General features: G+C 43.7%; 1 protein-coding gene across 1 annotated transcript in view; it reads left to right on the forward strand.

The window, feature by feature from the left end:
• Window positions 1-19,795, forward strand: part of ptprt (protein tyrosine phosphatase receptor type T) — a 442,632-nt gene that overhangs the window by 327,612 nt on the left and 95,225 nt on the right. The window contains exons 21-22 of the mRNA XM_056300890.1: window positions 16,133-16,225; window positions 16,841-16,950. Coding sequence (XP_056156865.1) covers window positions 16,133-16,225; window positions 16,841-16,950 — 203 coding nt within the window. The remainder of the gene's footprint in view (window positions 1-16,132; window positions 16,226-16,840; window positions 16,951-19,795) is intronic.

Below are 19,795 nucleotides of genomic sequence, written 5' to 3' on the forward strand. Positions count from 1 at the left end.
ACAAATTCACAGATACACAACATAGACATTGAAGCGTGCACACACACATGCACTGAGACATACAATACACCACACAAATGCCACTTTGTATGTAACACATAAACACACACAAACAGATACACACTCGGACCAGCAGAAGTCCAAGTTCAGCATCTGGCTGTGTGAGACTGCCTTTTCTCTGCTCTTTTCAAGAAAAGAAAGGTGAAAGAAGGTACTAACACTGGGATGCTGTCTAGACCAGTTGACCTCTTAGTGACCTGAGTCCAGATATATCCATTTACCTGAGTCTGCCCCCATCCCTTATTCACAGATGCTCCCCTACCCCCCCCCTGTCTCTCTCTCATATGATGGCATCAGTGTTTTGCTTTGGTTTGTTTCTTTATTTTTTTCGTTCTTTGCTCTCTCTCGGCCCAGCTGGGTTTTTTATGCATTCATTGCTCCTGTGAAGGTTGTTGTGTATTTCAAATATTTGTGATTTTTCATCTCTGTGCTGAAATGTGTTTTCGCTGGCCTAGCTGTGGGGCAATTAAAAAAAAAAGTTGAACTTGACCTTGTGACTTTTGAGTGGTTGTTGCTGAGCTGTCATTCTTTGAACTTTAAGTATACTGTATGTTTAATGTTTTATTCATCCACAGCATGTTTGCCGAAGCAAAAACAGAATCTGCATCACAGTCATCTAACAGCGCTCATTCCCACCAGGGAGCTGTACAGTACAAACACAATAGTTTATGCTTGACCACTATAAGTCCCCGTAGTGGTTTGTTAGTGTCAAACTCGAACCATCTCAGCGATAGGTTTTTTTTTGTTTTTGTCTTGGCAGAGATTGTCTTTTTTCTTACTTGCCCAACCCAAATATTAGACCCACTAGCCAGTCCAGTGGTTCAAACTCACAATGCACTGTGTTTCATACTACATTGTTGGTTGTCTTGTCTTAGTAGTGGTGTGGTTGAGACAAGTACGGGTCTGAGATAATGCCTGTATTTGATGTGTCAGAGGGAGGGCTTCTGGGATTTTAGACTTTCCTGCTTCCCAAGTACCTGTGATTGAGGGTAAGCACTTGTTGACCCCGCTGACGTAGTCTCTGTTAACCCACACCCCTCTAACATCCAAGTCAGGTTTCTCAGCTACGTAGGCACTTCCTCTACTATAATAGTGTATATAGTTACATCTGGGTGGCACGGTGGCGCAGTGGTTAGTGCGATCGCCTCACAGCAAGAAGGTCCTGGGGTAGTCCAACCTTGGGGGTCGTCCCAGGTCGTCCTCTGTGTGGCGTTTACATGTTCTACCCGTGTCTGCATGGGTTTCCTCCAGGCACTCCGGTTTCTTCTCACAGTCCAAAGACATGTAGGTCAGGTGAATCGGCCTCACTAAATTGTCCCTACGTGTGAGTGTGTGTGTGTGTCGGCCCTGTGATGGACTGGCAGCCTATCCAGGGTGTCTCCCTGCCTGCCGCCCAATGACTGCTGGGCTAGGCTCCAGCATCCCATGACCCCAGTTGGGATAAGCGACTTGGATAATGGCTAGATAGCTACATCCATGCTTAGATATAAAATGTGAAGTGCAGTTTAGCTCATCCTTTGAACCATCAAGCTTCATCACTAATTGCAGCACTTGAAAAATCTTTGCCAGCAATAATTTTTGTTGCCTTTCACTGAAAAGTTTCTCATCCAAATTAAAATATAAATGTTCTCTTACTATTTGGTGCATTTAACTATTAATGTCCACACTTCAGCTACACCTTTTCACACAATGCCCATAGTCTCCCCAACTTAATGAGCGATGACTATTTGCTAACAGGAGGAATGTTCATTTGGTCTGTATAGTCCAAAAGTGTGCGTGTAGTATACATATTTTGCAAGATTTTATTCAAACTTTCAATTTGTAGGTGATTAGGGTCATACGCTGCTAGCAGTATTTTCTAATCTGTGATATTATTGGGAAAGTGGTGGTAAACACGCTTTTGCGTCATTGTTTTTACCATTCTGCGTATAATTATCATAGCATGCCACACACACACACACACACATACATACGTGCGCATGTGTGTGTGGGTGTAAAGGCTGATATATGCTGTTAATGAGAGGAAATGTGCATGCCACCTTTGCCTCTAAGTGCACATATCCTATAGTTAAGCGAATACATTTAGTTAGTCTCGTTGGCTGTGATTGTATAGTGGACTTGGGACGTTTACGAAGAAGTTTCTCAAGGATTAAAAGTCCTTACGTCTACGCATACACAAACATGCAGACGTGTGGCTACGTATGTATGCAGACTGTGGAAACGCTGCTATGACAGTAATTAAGCTGTAAGGCTTTTTCATGGAGAGACAGAGCAAGGGCAGCAAATGTGGACTTGTGAACAGTGAAAACAAGTCACGAGTTGTATTTTAGTTTCTCACGATTTTAGTTAGTTAATCATATGAAGAAGTCTGCAGCCTGCACATATTCTCAATTTAACAAGGGGCGTTTGTGACTGTGATACGCACATCCTGCAGATACACACATGCATTATTGTGTATTTACACATGTCAAATATATTTGTCTTGAACATTTCAGATCGTATGATAGATCTGAAAATCTCCCACGGTATGTTGAGGTTAACAGAGTCGTCCCCTTCCAGGTCCTAATAAAGTCGCAGGGTAGCTCTGGGGAGCCTTATATAGCAGACTGCTGAGCATGAAGGACTGCATTAACATACAGACTCACAGGAAGCCACAGGAAAATTGGCCTTCACGCACATACACACACACACACACACGCACACACACACACAAACTCACACACACACACACACACACTTGAACATTGCCAGTTAGGAACACATAAAGAAGGACATACAGGAATATGTGAACAGAATGGACAGACAAACACGAAAGGTAATGTAGATAAATGTAAGTAATTATGCCACAGTGGTCTGTCTCTTCCTCCCTTGCACGTTAACCTTTTTTTTTTTTACACATAATCACAACTTCCTGGTACCCATAATATCCCTATATATTTTCTCTCTATCTTTCTCTCTCTCCCTCTCTCTCTCTCTCTCTCTCTCTCTCTCTCGCTCATACACACACACACGCACACACGCACACACACACAAACAGGCACGCACAGACAGGCGCATGCACACACACTCCACACTGACTCCGGAGTCAGTAAATCTCTCCATTAGCATTGAAATGTCTTCATCATAGTTGGAGCGGACCCACTGTTGTGGTGAGGGATGTATGACTCCATGTCATGCCTGGCTAATTGCATATTTGACCTTGATGAGCACACACATTCCCACAACCTCATGCACACACAACCTTGAGAGATACATACTGATGTCGAGCTCTCTGGGTCTGAAGGTAGGAAGATATGTTATTTTTGTCCTGATGAGGACTTCTCTCTGTGTCCAACTTCTATGTGAAATATGTTGGTGGTTTACGTAAATACATTATTCGGGAGTGCAGAGATAATGGATCTTAATCAGATATGAATATCATCTGAATGTGAGGTGCATTATCCTTTTTTAAACATTTTTTTAATTTTGATTGTTTTGTTTTCTTTACTGCATGGATTACTCTGAAAGTTTTGATATGACTGAGTCCAAGCAAAACATAAAGTTGTAAGGAAGTTTGCAGTGCAGCATTATTTTTTTTCTCTTACTTGATGATAGCTCTGTGAGAGCAGCTCAGTGTATCTGTGGAGCAGCAACATGAATTTGTCTGTCACTCACCAGTTCACATTTTATTTTTTTTATTTTTAATTTTTCCCATTTTTCTCCCCAATTGTACTTAGCCAATTGCCCCACTCTTCCGAGCCGTCCCAGTTGCTGCTCTGCCCCCTCTGCTGATCCGGGGAGGGCTGCAGACTACCACATGCCTCCTCTGATACATGTGGAGTCACCAGCCGCTTCTTTTCATCTGACAGTGAGGAGTTTCAACCGGGGGACCAAGCACGTGAGAGGCTCACGCTAGTCACCCCAGTTCCCCTTCCCCCCCGAACAGGTGCCCTGACTGACCAGAGGAGATGCTAGTGCAGTGACCAGGACACATACCCACATCCGGCTTCCCACCCACAGACGCGGCCAATTTTTTCTGTAGGGATGCCCGACCAAGCCGGAGGTGACGCAGGGATTCGAACCGACGATCTCCATGTTGGTAGGCAACGGAATAGACCGCTGTGCTACCCGGATGCCCTGCAGTTCGCATTTTAATAGGTGCTCTGTTCACCCAAGCATAGTTGAATAAATCAAAATAATCGAAAATATTTTGATATGAACTGGACTAAAATGTACTAAATCCGTGGTCTGTAATACGTCCCAAACAGCCTCTCATGCAGTTAGCCTTGTCGCTTGGGCTAAAACAATATATAACAATTTATAAATACTTCACCTATAAACCCAAAAACAATTTGCAAACTCAACGTTATTGTAACAAAGAGATTATGTGAAAGAAATGTGCTTCTTATTTATTGATTTGTTGACTATGATATGATTTTTATATCCTTTCATATCCAAGCCTTTCACGTCAGTCTTGTGCTGCCTGTTTTGGTTGAGTGCTTTTGTGGGAAGCAATTCTTTTCTGTCTAGCTGTTTTGTTGTGTAAAAGAAAATGACTGAAGTTCACAGATAAATAATCCAAAATAATATATTTGAAATCCAATCCGTAGAAAGTGTAACTGTCAAAAAGGTTTTTTAACAGCCACTTCCTGCTTAGGCCACACCCACTTCCTGTTAAAATTTGAATACAGATACAAATAAAGGGATTTTGCCAACAAAAAGAGATGCCGATACAAATACCAATAGTGATGTTGTATTACACCCTTAGTGTGTGTGTGTGTGTGTGTGCGCGTTGTGGTGTGGTATGTTGTGGTGTATTATTAACAGCAGACCTGGAGGTCTGGGACAGCTCTCTCTGCGCTAAGATACAAACACATAAATTATGAATGCAGAGAGGAACTGAGAGAGACGGTGAGTGGAGAGTGAGAAGATGTTAGAAAGAAACAGAAAAAGGAGAAAAGTAGACCGACAACTTGAGAGGGAGAGTGAATGTAAAACGAGAGAGAAAGACAAAAAGGAGGTAGATAAAATAGATGGCGAGTGCGACAGGAAGTCGGACACGTCAAGTTCCAGTAACCAGAGACTGCGAAAAGTTGAGAAATACTCTCAACTCCACTTTGTCAAAGATGAAGAGAGTTGTGTGAGGAAGAGGAAAAGAGACAGAAGGGCGGGACCTTGTTCTGTTTCTCATCTTCCATCCTGCATCACGACTGTATATGTTGGTTGCCGTTATGTAAGTCCCCCTTCATGCATTTTTCCTCCACCACTACTGCGTATTACCCTTTAGAGTGGAAGCCAATGTAGTAGTCATTTATCTCGTGTCTGTCCTGAATTGGTCTTGCAGAGACATCTTGGTGATTTCTAATGCTGGGAGGAAAACAAACAGAGCAAAACAAAGAGAAATACTCCCGCTTTGCGCGATCCATTTCAGCGGAAGGCTGAAACGCAGCAGTGGAAACAGAAAACGTGCGGTAAAGATGGGACTCGTACCAAGGCCCAAAGTCATCCAAACATCAGCATCATCTCACTTAAAGGACTAAACCCAGACTAAAACGTTACCAGACATCATTTAACTTTGGTATCATACATATGAAACCTTAACCGATAACTTCAGTATTAAGAAACGTAGCACGCTGCTGGACATCTTTGTTGAGTTTCATCATAGTCCAATGAAGTAACTGTGTAAGCCTTCAACACCATGATATTCAATTCAGCCTTGTTGCATGGCGAAATCAGCGTTGTGTTGCCAAAGTGCACATTCTTACTTAAACCTACATAGAGCAGGGGACATTCAGCATAGCGGTCTACTCTGTTGCCTACCAACATGGGGATCTGCGGTTCAAATCCCCGTGTTACCTCCGGCTTGGTCAGGCATCCCTACAGACATAATTGGCCATGTCTGCGGGTGGGAAGCCGGATGTGGGTATGTGGCCTGGTCACTGCACTAGCACCTCCTCAGGTCAGTCGGGGCACCTGTTCGGGGGGAAAGGAATAGCGTGATCCTCCCACGTAGTCCATGGGCCAGAGCCCAACATTTCCTATTTCGGTACACTCAAGGTGGCAAAACTTACTTATAATTTTTGAAAGGATCCATGTCTGTAGATGATATTTTGGTATGATAACCATTCCTGAGTGGCAGCTGTATCACAGTTATCAGCTCATGAAGTTAACCACCCCCTAAAGTAAATTGCATTTTAGACGCTGGTGCATATCCTGGTTTAGCCTCATGGTCAGGACATTTTTCAATGTTCTATAATATTGCCTTTGGTATCATTTTAAAGGGGACCTTCTTAGCTTTCATTCAAGCCCTGTTGTGGATATTTCTCACAAATATAGAGGTCACTTGAGCTCTTCAACCCGTCAATAACACACATCTTTCTGCAATGTTCGCCTAAACTATATACTTTCTTTTAGCCCTGTGGCATCTAGGAATATCAGGGACACAAAACACAAAAACTGGAATACTCACAGGACTGTAAAGATTCAGGAAATGTATAATATACCCATACTATTTCATTGTGTGAGGTGATTGTGAACCTTAAATTAGAAGGGCATTATTACTAAGAAACTAACTAGACCAAAGCCAGTTAGTCCATGGGTCAGACCAGATATCGATATCACCCAAGGTGACACAACTTCACTGGTGCCATTTTATTTGGTACACTAACAGAAGTAAAATAATACATGATAACCTTTCCAAATGAGCAGCTATTTCATTTTTCTTTCAGGAAACCTGTTTCTGTGCCTCTCACGATTGTGTATTTGCCCAGATTTTTACAAATATAGCATTTCAACACCCCTGGTACTGATTAGCCTAGCTTAAACTCTGGGACAGTTCTTAGTTGGCCAACAACCAAGGATAACCAGTACTGTGTACTTCCATTCATTGTGCTAAGCTAGGCTAACGTGCAGCCAGATAGCTTTCTACTAAACACATATAGAGGAAACTGGTATCTATCTTCTTGTCTCACTCTGGAGAAGATTGTAAGCTAATTTCCCATAATGTTAGCATGTTCTTTTAATGTATATGTTGATATGATTAGTTAAAGTGGCTACGAGGAACTTTCATCTTGTGTTGATTTTAGCGGCCTCATGTGGACAAAATACAGCTGTTGCATAGCAACTAGGTAATGTATCTATTTGTGGCTATGTAAGATAAATAATGGTAATATGACGCTGGTGAAGCAAAGTAAACTTTGTTTTAGTAGTGTTCATACACCTAAGTTACATGTATTTGTTTGTATGTGGCAGGTGAAAACTGACTGAATATGGCCACTGGTGAACAAGCAAGTTTTTACCCAATACCAAAGCGCCCACGGGTGGAGTGCATTATCCACTGTTCTGATGATACAGATAAGCTGGTTTCACTACAAAGTGTCGACTCATGGAGAACTCTGCTCAGGGCAGCTGAGATACGAAATCATGCACCAGTTTTGAAACTGGCAAAAGACATTCCTGAGGGACAGGTTCCAGCAATCTACTACCACAGAAAGTGTCACAGTATCTTCACTATGAAGCAAATTCTTGATGGCCTCCTTGCAAAAGAAAAGAAAAGTTGTGTCTCTGCTGAAGAGAAACAATCTAAGAGAGTAGCTCGACATGCTCCAAGTACATCTAGGACTTATGATGCAGAGTGCATATTTTGTCAGAGAAACAGCAAATATTCCAAGAGACAGAATACGAGAGAAGTACTGGTGCAGTGTCGAGAACTGCGAGCTGATGCAAAGATCAGGAGTGCAGCCACAAAGAAAAGGGACAGCAGAATCCTTGCCATTGTGAGTAGAGACCTTGTAGCAGCTGAAGGGCACTACCACAGGTCATGCTATAGACTTTACACCAAAGAAGAGGTTTCCAAAGGAGAGGTTGCCAGCAATGAAGATGATGATGCTGCAGCCCAGTATGAAGCTGCTGTGAATAAGGCATACAATGAGCTGTTCCTCTTCATCAGGATGGAGCTTTTTGGCAATCCTCAAGTGATGACAATGACTGATCTCTCTTCTAGACTGGTAGCTTCAATGAACTCCCAAGGCATTGCCCAAGTCAAGGAATCAACCAAGAAGCACATAAGGCGAAACCTGGAGAGTGAGTTTGCTGGAGCCTTGCAGATATTCCCTGATGAGAAAGGAAAATTCCTCCTCTGTCCCGATAACTTGTCCATGAGGGAACTTGCCAAAGAAAATCAGTCTCTCAAAAGGGAGCTGCAGACCCTGAAAAGTGTCAGTGCACAAGATGTTATAGCCAAAGCAGCCATCAAATTGAGAGCAGACATTAAAAGTCAAGATGTTCCTCAAACCTGGCCGCCTGAAGTCAAACCAGAAGCAGAATGTCCTACCATTCCAGAGTCGCTCATTATCTTCCTGTACTCTCTACTCACAGGCTCAAATGATCCTGATCATGCATCCCAGAGAGTGCAGTGCCTTCTGCAGTCATTTGGCCATGACATAGTATATGCAGTGACATGTGGAAATACCAAGCCTTCCAAGCACATTGTTCTGCCATTCAGTGTCAAATCGTTGACAGGAAATGTAGAGTTGATAAACATCCTCAACCGACTTGGTCACAGTGTGTCCTATTCACAGATGGAAGAGATCAACACTGCCCTGTGTCTCCAGAAACTCTCATCATCAGGGAGTGGCATTGCCCTTCCAGCTAACATCCATCCTGGCATATTCACAACTTTTGCCTGGGACAATATCGACCGTCTTGAAGAAACTGTCAGTGGTGAGGGAACATCTCACAGAGTCCATGGGATTGCTGTGCAAGCAAAGCCAGTCAACCCACTTCCTGTCCAACCCATGCCCACTGTTCCCAAAACAAAGAAGAGAAGCATTGATGGACCCCCACCAATGGTACCAACTTACAATGCTGGACAACGGGTAGGGCCACCACAAAGCAAAAAGTCAGATGCCGATACTGCAGCCAATACTAAGCTTGCCAGAGAGAAAAACCTTCTTTGGGTCCTAGCACGCATGTCACAACAAGAAGAACAGTCAGTCAGCAGCTGGACAGGCTTCAACATCCTGACTTGAGGAGAGATGACGGTCATCCCCGACAATATAGGCTATCTGCCTACCATCAATGCTCCAGCGACACAAATGTCTATTGTCAACGAGGTGCTTAACCAGTCACTGAGCATCATGCAGTGCTTAGGCCTGAGGAAGATTGTCTGTGTCTTTGACCAAGCCCTGTATGCGAAGGCTGTCGAGATCACATGGAAACACCATGACAAGTTCCATGATATCATCGTTAGGCTTGGGGTATTCCACACCATCTGCACACTGCTGGCAATAATAGGAAAGCGTTTCCAAGATGCTGGACTCAAAGACCTCTGCATTGAGTCTGGCATGATTGCAGAAGGCTCAATTGCTGGTGTTATGGATGGCCGCAAGTACAACAGGGCAGTGCGACTACACAAGCTCCTGTATGAGGCTCTCATGCGACTGACCTTGAATGGTTTCCTGTCCTGGTTGGAAGAAACTCACAGGAATGACATGGTTCACCTGAATGAGACACTGAAGACCATTGACAGCCTTGGGAAAGAAGTCTCACAACATGCTTTGAAGGAGGTCCTCGAGAACAGCTCTTGTACACGCATCATGGATCTATTTGAAGTCTACCGTGAGTTCCTTAGAGGTGGAAACGGCAGCCTCTCGAACTTCTGGATGTCCTATTTGGACATGGTTGAAATCTTGTTGGGGCTCATCCGAGCATCCAGAGAGGGAGATTGGATGCTACACTTGGCTAGCATTCGAGCAATGATCCCATGGTGCTTTGCTTATGACAGGATGAATTATGCACGCTACCTCCCCTACTACTACGCCCAGATGTCTGAGCTGCCCATCACACACCCAGATGTGTACACAGAATTCATGGAAGGATGCTTCTCAGTCCAACTGGGCTCCACCAATCCCTTTGGCCGAATCCCTATTGACCAAGCTATAGAAGAAACGGTGAACAAAGACACCCAAACAGCTGGAGGGACAAAGGGATTCAGCTTGAAGCCAGGAGCTGTGACCAAATATTATCTCACAGCTGAGTATAGAAGCATGTACCTCAGACAGCTGAGAGACCTGACAGGTCAAGGCAGGTGCAAATGGTCTCATTCCAGATCTACAGAGTCCAAGGATCAAGAGAGATGAAGCAGATGTCCAGTCTCTCATGGACCTTATGGAGAATAACTGGCTCAATCATATGTCCCCTGATGAGATTGATTTGGTTAGCCTCTCCACTGGCAACATGGCTCCACCTGATGTGACCATAGATCTCTTGAGAGCTCTTGAGAAAGGAGAAGAGGCCTACCAAGCATTCCAGCAAACAAGGTTAGATGCAGACCCACCACCTGTGAAATTCCACAACAAGATGACCAAGCAAAGTCTGAAAACATTCTCCAATGTCAGCACAAAACAAGCTCATGGAAAGAAAGCACAGGATGTGGTTCTGAAGGCAGATAGAAACCTTTTCAGTCACATGATCCTGGTGGCTGAAAGCAGGAAGGTGAATCTGAAGGATGTCCTTGCCTACCCATTGGGCCCACTACCATGGGCACTGGCAAATGCTGATGGGTCCTTACGAAAAACAAACAAGGCTGCACTTGCCAGAGAGCTTGAAAAGAATGTATCTCCTGCAGAAGACATCCCAATCCCATCTACTTCCATCATTGATGGGATGAGCCTGGTCCAGAAAATGAATGGCAACAACAAAACCTTTGCACAGGTGGCAGAGTCAGCCTTGACCCAGGTCCTCCATGAGGGAGCACAGAGTGGGAGGATTGATGTTGTTTTTGATGTCTATCACCAGACTTTGATCAAAGATGCTGAACGACTGAACCGGGGTGGAGACATCACTCTCCAGTACAAGAATCTTGCAGGGGGACACCACGTCTGGCAGTGGAGAAAATTTCTGTGCAGTTCCTCCAACAAGACCAGTCTCATCAAGTTTCTGGTGGAAGAGTGGAAACTCCCACGATACAGAGCTATGCTGCATGGCAAGGTGTTGTACATGACCTGTGAGGAAACCTGCTACAAGTTGACAGAAGATGGGTGTGAGGAAGCAGCAGATCTGCACTCCACACATGAAGAAGCTGACACCCGTCTGCTCCTGCATGCATTGCATGCAGCAAATGCGGGCTCAAAGTCAGTTATCATCACAGCTGAGGACACTGATGTCATGGTGCTTTGTCTTGGCTTCCAGAAGGACATCACCTGTCCCATCTACCAGAAGTGTGGGACTCAGAACCGCACACGGTTTGTCGACATCACCAAACTGGCAAGTTCACTTGGAGACAGCATCTGTGACAGCCTAATTGGCTTACATGCCTTCACGGGCTGCGACACTGTCAGTGCATTCGCTGGTCGAGGGAAGCTGAATGCCCTGAAGATAGTGAGAAAGCACACTTCCTGCCAAGAGACTTTTAGTCAACTGGGACAGACATGGAATGTGAGTGATGAGCTGTTCCAGAAAATTGAGCAGTTCACCTGTCGGATGTATGTTGCTAATAGCAGCACTGCTGAGGTGAACAAACTGCGTTACCAGCTCTTCTGCACCAAAAGGGGAGAGGTTGAGTCCAGCCAGCTGCCACCATGTAGAGACTGTCTCTTTATGCATGTTCAACGAGCCAACTATCAGGCAGCAATATGGAAGTGCTGTCTGCAGGCTAACCCTGTGGTGCCAAGCCCTACTGAGTATGGATGGACAGACGATGAAGGCAAGCTGGCCATTTACTGGATGCGCTCCCCACCTGCACCAGATGTGGTCTTGGAAATGCTAACATGCAAGTGTGTGCATTCATGCAAAATGCCAAGCTGCATGTGCCTGTCAAATGGACTTCTATGCACAGACATGTGCAGGTTACAGACCTGCAGTAACCAAAAACAGCAGGATGGTCCAGAACTGGACTTTGAACTTGGGGAGTCAGATGATGAGAGAAACGAGCAGTTTGATGAATGACAGTGTGATGATTCTGATGGTATTACTGTGGTAGTAGTCTATTGATGCAAAGGATGTTGATTCTGGACTTGGTTACCCAGAGCTTGATAACAATAATGTAACCATATTCACATATACCCATTACCCTACCCATTACCATTACATATACCCACTAATGATATGGGATTACATGTATCATTGACTAAGTATATGTAAATGTCAATGTTGATTAAAATATTAAAATAGTTCATTACCTCACTATGGTATTCCTTTTTATCATGTATTTTGATTGTGTATTTAAACAAATGTATAGAGACCAGTTTGTGACCTAACTGGCTTTGGTCTAGTTCTCATTTAAGGCTCACAATCACCTCACACAATGAAATAGTATGGGTATATTATACATTTTCTGAATCTTTACAGTCCTGTGAGTATTCCAGTTTTTGTGTTTTGTGTCCCTGATATTCCTAGATGCCACAGGGCTAAAAGAAAGTATATAGTTTAGGCGAAAATTGCAGAAAGATGTGTGTTATTGACGGGTTGAAGAGCTCAAGTGACCTCTATATTTGTGAGAAATATCCACAACAGGGCTTGAATGAAAGCTAAGAAGGTCCCCTTTAAAATGATACCAAAGACAATATTATAGAACATTGAAAAATGTCCTGACCATGAGGCTAAACCAGGATATGCACCAGCGTCTAAAATGCAATTTAGTTTAGCGGGTGGTTAACTTCATGAGCTGATAACTGTGATACAGCTGCCACTCAGGAATGGTTATCATACCAAAATATCATCTACAGACATGGATCCTTTCAAAAATTATAAGTAAGTTTTGCCACCTTGAGTGTACCGAAATATCGTCTGGCCCATGGACTAACGTACTACATCCCCCTGTCAGGTGAAAAGAAGCGGCTGGCGACTCCATATTGTGTCGGAGGAGGCATGTGGTAATCTGCAGCTCTCCCCGGAGCGGTAGAGGGGGTGGAGCAGAGACCGAGGCAGCTCGGAAGAGTGGGGTAATTGGCCAGATACCATTGGAGAGAAGGGGGGGGGATATATATATATATATATATATATATATATATATATATATATATATATATATATATATATATATATATATATACACTACCGTTAAAAAGTTTGGGATCACCCAAACAATTTTGTGTTTTCCATGAAAAGTCACACTTATTCACCACCATATGTTGTGAAATGAATAGAAAATAGAGTCAAGACATTGACAAGGTTAGAAATAATGATTTGTATTTGAAATAAGATTTTTTTTACATCAAACTTTGCTTTCGTCAAAGAATCCTCCATTTGCAGCAATTACAGCATTGCAGACCTTTGGCATTCTAGCTGTTAATTTGTTGAGGTAATCTGGAGAAATTGCACCCCACGCTTCCAGAAGCAGCTCCCACAAGTTGGATTGGTTGGATGGGCACTTCTTTGAGCAGATTGAGTTTCTGGAGCATCACATTTGTGGGGTCAATTAAACGCTCAAAATGGCCAGAAAAAGAGAACTTTCATCTGAAACTCGACAGTCTATTCTTGTTCTTAGAAATGAAGGCTATTCCATACGAGAAATTGCTAAGAAATTGAAGATTTCCTACACCAGTGTGTACTACTCCCTTCAGAGGACAGCACAAACAGGCTCTAACCAGAGTAGAAAAAGAAGTCGGAGGCCGCGTTGCACAACTGAGCAAGAAGATAAGTACATTAGAGTCTCTAGTTTGAGAAACAGACGCCTCACAGGTCCCCAACTGGCATCTTCATTAAATAGTACCTGTTAGAGCCTGTCTGTGCTGTCCTCTGAAGGGAGTAGTACACACCGGTGTAGGAAATCTTCAATTTCTTAGCAATTTCTCGCATGGAATAGCCTTCATTTCTAAGAACAAGAATAGACTGTCGAGTTTCAGATGAAAGTTCTCTTTTTCTGGCCATTTTGAGCGTTTAATTGACCCCACAAATGTGATGCTCCAGAAACTCAATCTGCTCAAAGAAGTGCCCATCCAACCAATCCAACTTGTGGGAGCTGCTTCTGGAAGCGTGGGGTGCAATTTCTCCAGATTACCTCAACAAATTAACAGCTAGAATGCCAAAGGTCTGCAATGCTGTAATTGCTGCAAATGGAGGATTCTTTGACGAAAGCAAAGTTTGATGTAAAAAAAATCTTATTTCAAATACAAATCATTATTTCTAACCTTGTCAATGTCTTGACTCTATTTTCTATTCATTTCACAACATATGGTGGTGAATAAGTGTGACTTTTCATGGAAAACACGAAATTGTTTGGGTGATCCCAAACTTTTGAACGGTAGTGTATATACACACACACACACACACACACACACACACATAAAACAAATGTAACAGGAAAGAATAGATGTAAAACATTCTCTCGCTCGCTCACACACACAATAAGTCTCCATTTGTTTAGAATAGCAAGTGTTTAGCTGGGTTTGAAGAGGAACCAATGAAGGGTACTAGTGAATCCACAGTCACCATTACATCTAAAGAGGTCTACTAAGAACATATGGAGCTGTGTGATGATACCATGTTGTCTCAGCCCCACTTTATCCTTCACCCCTCTTTCCACCTCTTTTTCTCTAATCCCTCATATTTATTGTATATCTTTCTTTCTGTCTCTCCATCCTCATCCTCAGTTGCTTTCCTTCTTTCTACCTTTCAGCATCCCTCATTTTTCCTCATGCCGAGTCTCTTTCTTTCACATGTTCTTTCTCCCAACACGTCCTTCCTTTTTCAGCTGTTGACACATGGTGAGCGGTCTCAACTGCGCCCAAGGCTAGCGTCCAGAGCGTAATGGCCTAAGCTGCTAGTCGCACCATCAGAATTGGGAACCAAATGTGGTAGTCCTGTGTGATGGCTGACATGTTGCCATGCAGGGGTTTTTTTTCATCCTGGGTTGCTGTTTGGTTTTCAAATGAATGTTATGCAGCACGGGAAACTCTGTGATGCTTATAAGCAGTTCCATGTTTGAGCCAGAGCCGTCTCTATCTTACGTCACACAAAGCTGTCATCTGATTTGACTCATTTTGAAAGGTCATTGGCAATGGGCTCAAAGTTCAAATTGTTTGAACCTTGAGGGTGCCCAAGGTAGCGACGCCGCTAGGTTGGGCGACACCGTTTTCTCCGTAGGAAAACAATGGCTCAGTGTTTTTTCCTCTTTTCAAGTTTCCTTCATGTTACATGCATCCTCATCATCTCTCCCTCTCTCTACAACTGGTTCTTTTTCTATATGTGTTGCTTCCCCTCTCCTACAGCTTCTCTCTCCATCCATTCCTTTCTCTGCCACCATTTCTCTCATCCCACCTATGTCGGTGTCAATTTCAGTCTGTCGCTCCTCAACTTCCCCTCTTTCTCTCCCTCCTTTTTCCTCTGTCATTTTTTTCTCTACTTCTCTTTGTCCCTGTCTTTCTTACTCTCTCTGTTACCATCTCATTTACTCCTCTCTACCCTCCCCCGTCCTCCTCTCTCCCCCTTTACTTCTGAACACTTATTCTCTCTTGCTCTCTCTCTTTCTCGATCACTCAGAATTTTCCCTCTCTCTATCTATCCACCTGTCTTTTTGATTGGCCCTCATTATGGAGCCCATACGGTCCCCTAGTCAATCTGCTCCTCTCTCACTCCCTCCGTTCCGTAATCAGAGGAGAGATGTTCCAATTAGCAACCTAACGCCTTGCCCACCAGTCGGGAATCACTGAGTAAAGTGACTCTTGGAATAAACCCCATTTGACTTGTCAGTTGTCCGTGGTGAAAAATCCTCATTATAAATGTTGGGAGGTTGGATGGCTGGACCGGATGGGTGCATTAGGTTGTGGGTCTGTGTGTGTGTGTGCATTTTACACATTTGTTTGACTACCTGAGTGATTGTTAGTTATTTCTGAAAGGTATGTGTGTGTGTGTGTGTGTTCGTGTGTATGTGAGAGAGCGCATGAAAGTGTGTTTCTATGTGTGTATAGATGTGCCTGTCCATGTGTGACTATGATGGGAGTGAGTGGTTGTCATGGTAACGAAGTTTTCCATATGAACGGGCTACCTTCCAAAAAGTTAACTAATGGCTCAGGAAGGTTTTTTTTTTCTTTTTTTACTCATCCCTGGGTTTGTTTTCTCTTCCTGTCTTGGACCTTTGTGTCTTTGCTAACAGACAGCAGCCAGCCGTCCCTTGCTCAGCCCTCTCTCACCCTGCAGAGTTTCCCCTACGGAGGCTGCGAGTCTGTCGAGCTCTCCTATCAAAGTGGTATGTATGTATGCGTACAAATGGCTTCCAGGTCTTCAGTGTATTACAGTTAGCTGGCCAGTCTGGCAACTGGTCAGTCATTCAGTCATTTACCGCCTCAGCCCCCCCACTAACTCACTGTTAATCATTCAAGTCAGTCGTTCAGTCAGTCGTTCAGTCAGTCAGTCATGCAGATTATCAGTTAAAAAAAGCAACAATTTGTCAGTTAATTGCACATTGCGTCAGTAAATTCTTAATGAGGTGGTGAATGAGTTAGGGTATTTGTTCGTTAAACAGTCAGTCAATCAATAAGACCGACAGACGGGTCGGTTTGTTGGTTAATTAGTGAGTCTATATGTGTGCCAATTAGCCGGTCTTCAGCGAGTTAGTCAACTATCTAATCACTCTGTCAGTCAGAAAGAATGTAAATTGATCAGTCAGTCAGTAAATATATTATTCAGTCAATAATTTCATAAATTGTTCATCGCTAAGTCTGGCAGTCGATGCAACCGCTTGTCCGACTGTTAGTTTGCTCGAAAGAAAGTTATAGATATACATTTTCACATCTGTTTACCTCCCCCTCTCTCTGTCTCTGTCTCTGTCTCTCTCTCTCTCACTTGCTCGCTCTCCCTCCAGGTCAGTTCCAGGCAGGCCAGTTCCAGCCTGCTATCCGTGTGGCTGACCTCCTCCAGCACATCACTCAGATGAAATGTGGACAGGGCTATGGTTTTAAGGAAGAGTATGAGGTAGAGCACATGCAGCATGCCCCCCCCACACATACACGCAAGGCGGTTTTACACAGAGATCCCCCAATAACGGCGTAACGAAGACTCGTCTTTGTGCCGGCTTTGTTTTTTTTACACTGAGCCAAACAAAGGCGGCATGCTCGCGCCCCAGTGGGTGGTTTTACATATGCGGCATGCCAGTGATCTGCAAGCAGAGGCGTCACAACGTGTAATACAACAGAGTCGGCTGTCCCGTCCTGCCAGCTGCCGGAACAACAGTGACACCCCCCCCCCATGCTGTCTTCATACCTTTTACACAGAATGGTGAGGTGGCTTAATGGTGCAATGTTCCCGCCTTGAAAAGGCTGTGTAAAAAAAACTCACAGTTGGGTGCACACATTTTTATGCATTTTCAGCTATACTCATACATACCGATAGTCATCAGGTGCACCCCCCCCCCCAAACACACACACAAATATTCACAAACTTAGACAAAATACATAAATGTTAATGCTAACTCAGACATGGATATAGACTACAGAAACTTACAGTACATATACACACGCTTGGCCACAGGCATGTACAGAACAAACACAAGCAGGGTAGTAACTCTTTCACGAACAAATCCATAACCTCCTTGTCTTCCTATCTCTCTCTCTGTCGCTCTGTCTTTCTCTGCCGTTGTTTTGCAGCTCAGAATTACGGAACTGGATTTGGTCTTATGAGGGGAAGTGACAATTTAATCAATTATTAATCCCAAACCACATTAATATTGATGAACTGCCAAGCAAACAGGGTGCTGCAGGAATGAATCATTATCAGAAAACCATCCTCCGCAATTTTCATGACTCTCAGTTGTTTAGAGCCACTCTACCCATGAGTTGTTCTTTCCTGTTTCATTGCAATTGCTTTATTGCTTTCTTTTGTTCATCTCTGATATCGTTAATTTTTTCTTTCTTTTTGCGTTTGTTTCCGTCAGTCTTATTTTTCTTTGCATACTTTCTTTCTTATATCTGCTTGTACCTGCTAGTCTTTCTTTCTTTCTTTCTTTTGGGTGTCTCTGGGTTGCAGATAAATTCATCCCTGCTAGGTCTGTGCTGCTGCAGCCTAATGGAATAGAGCTGCTTTACAGGTTAACACACTGGGGCCTGGCAGCTCTCTCATATCAATGAAAGGGCAACCTGACAGGCCACCCACTGTCAGTCTCTCTCTCTCTGTCGCTCTCTCTCTCTCGCTCTCTCTTGCTCTCTCACTCTGGCTCTCTCTGTCTTCCTCTCTGGCTCTCTCTCTCCCCCTCCCTCCCTCCCTCTCTCACTCTCTCTCTCTCTCTCTCACACACTCTGGCTCTCTCTCTCTGCTCTCTGTTTCACTCTCTCGCTTGCACTCTCTCTCAGTTTCTCTGTTCTTATCCTTCTTGCTTTTCCCTCTTTTACTTTTAGCCTTTTATTTATTTATTTTTGTTTCTTTGTCCTATTTCTCCCTTTTATTGGAAAATTCATTTCTGTTCACCGTCATTCCATCTTCCAACTCTTTCACATATTCCATCTCTATCTCTCATGTCTATCATTTTAAAAATCCTCCCTCTCACTTTCATCCTGTCCCTTTCTCACCCCCTCCTGCCCTTTTCATCTTATCTTATCATCTTATCCCTGTCACATTCTTTCCATCTTTCCTTCGGTCCTCCTCACTCTGGCTGACTGTTGTGCTCTTTGGAGGAGAATCCATCACACACACACACATTTTTTTTAGGTCCTGTCTTTGTTTCAGCCAATCTTGCTTCAGTCCCCTCCCTCCGGTCAGTCTTCCCCACACTGATTTCTCTCTTTCTCTCTTCCCTGTTTCATCGGTCCATTGATATGCATTGTCTCCCTCTCTTTCTTATGGGCTCTTCTTCCTCCCACTATCCCCTCGTCCCTCGTCCTTTTGCCTTGATATTGTTTCACTTGTTTGTTAATTTCCTCTCTCGCTCTCTCTCCCTCCCTTGAGCCTTCCCTCCCTTCTTCCTTGCTGCCGTTATTGTGGATGGGGCTCAGGATTGTGTGGTCATGGGGAGTGGCGAAGATGAGAGAGACATTGAAAGGAAGAGACAGGCAGTTAGTCAGGAGAACAAATAGAGGAAGACATTTCCCCAGCATCTCTATTTACCTCCCCCCTCTCTGTTTGTTACACTCTCACACACTCTCTCACACTCTCTCTCTCTCTCTCTCTCTCTCTCTCTCTCTCTCTCTCTCTCTCTCTCTCTCTCTCTCACACACTCACTCACTCACACCTCTTTAAAATATGTCTCCCTCTTACTCCCTTACTTTTGCTTGCCCCCCTCCTCCCTTTGTCTGGCTCCCACTCTCTTAACTCCCCCATATGAATGAATATTTTCTATTAGCTAGTATGCGTGCATGTTGAAAATGGTTCTTTTGTGATGCCATACGTTATGTTTTCATTTGCCCCCTGTCATTTTGGTTTATACCCACTGATACGTTTAGGGGAAAGCAAATTTGATATATTCTATTCTATTCTGTGTGTGTGTGTGTGTATGTGTGTGTGTGAGAGAGAGAGAGAGAGAGAGAGAGAGAGAGAGAGAGAGAGAGAGAGAGAGAGAGAGAGAGAGAGAGAGAGAGAGAGAGAGAGAGAGTGTGTAGAAGATAGTGAGAAAATCAAGATAAATGAAAGGTTGAGAGGGAAAGACAGCAGAAGGGAGATAAAGTGACGCAAGGAAACCCTCAAAGAACAAAAGAAAGAATAATCTAGTGAAAGAGAGAAGGAATGTACTGAAAAAATAACGAAAGATAAGTGGGCTAAAACGGATGGAGAAAGACAGTGGATGATGATTTGAATTGATATTTGGGAGCAGAAAAAATATCCAAGAGGA

Source organism: Lampris incognitus, chromosome 2 (assembly GCF_029633865.1).
Source record: "Lampris incognitus isolate fLamInc1 chromosome 2, fLamInc1.hap2, whole genome shotgun sequence".
Lineage (NCBI taxonomy): Eukaryota > Metazoa > Chordata > Actinopteri > Lampriformes > Lampridae > Lampris > Lampris incognitus.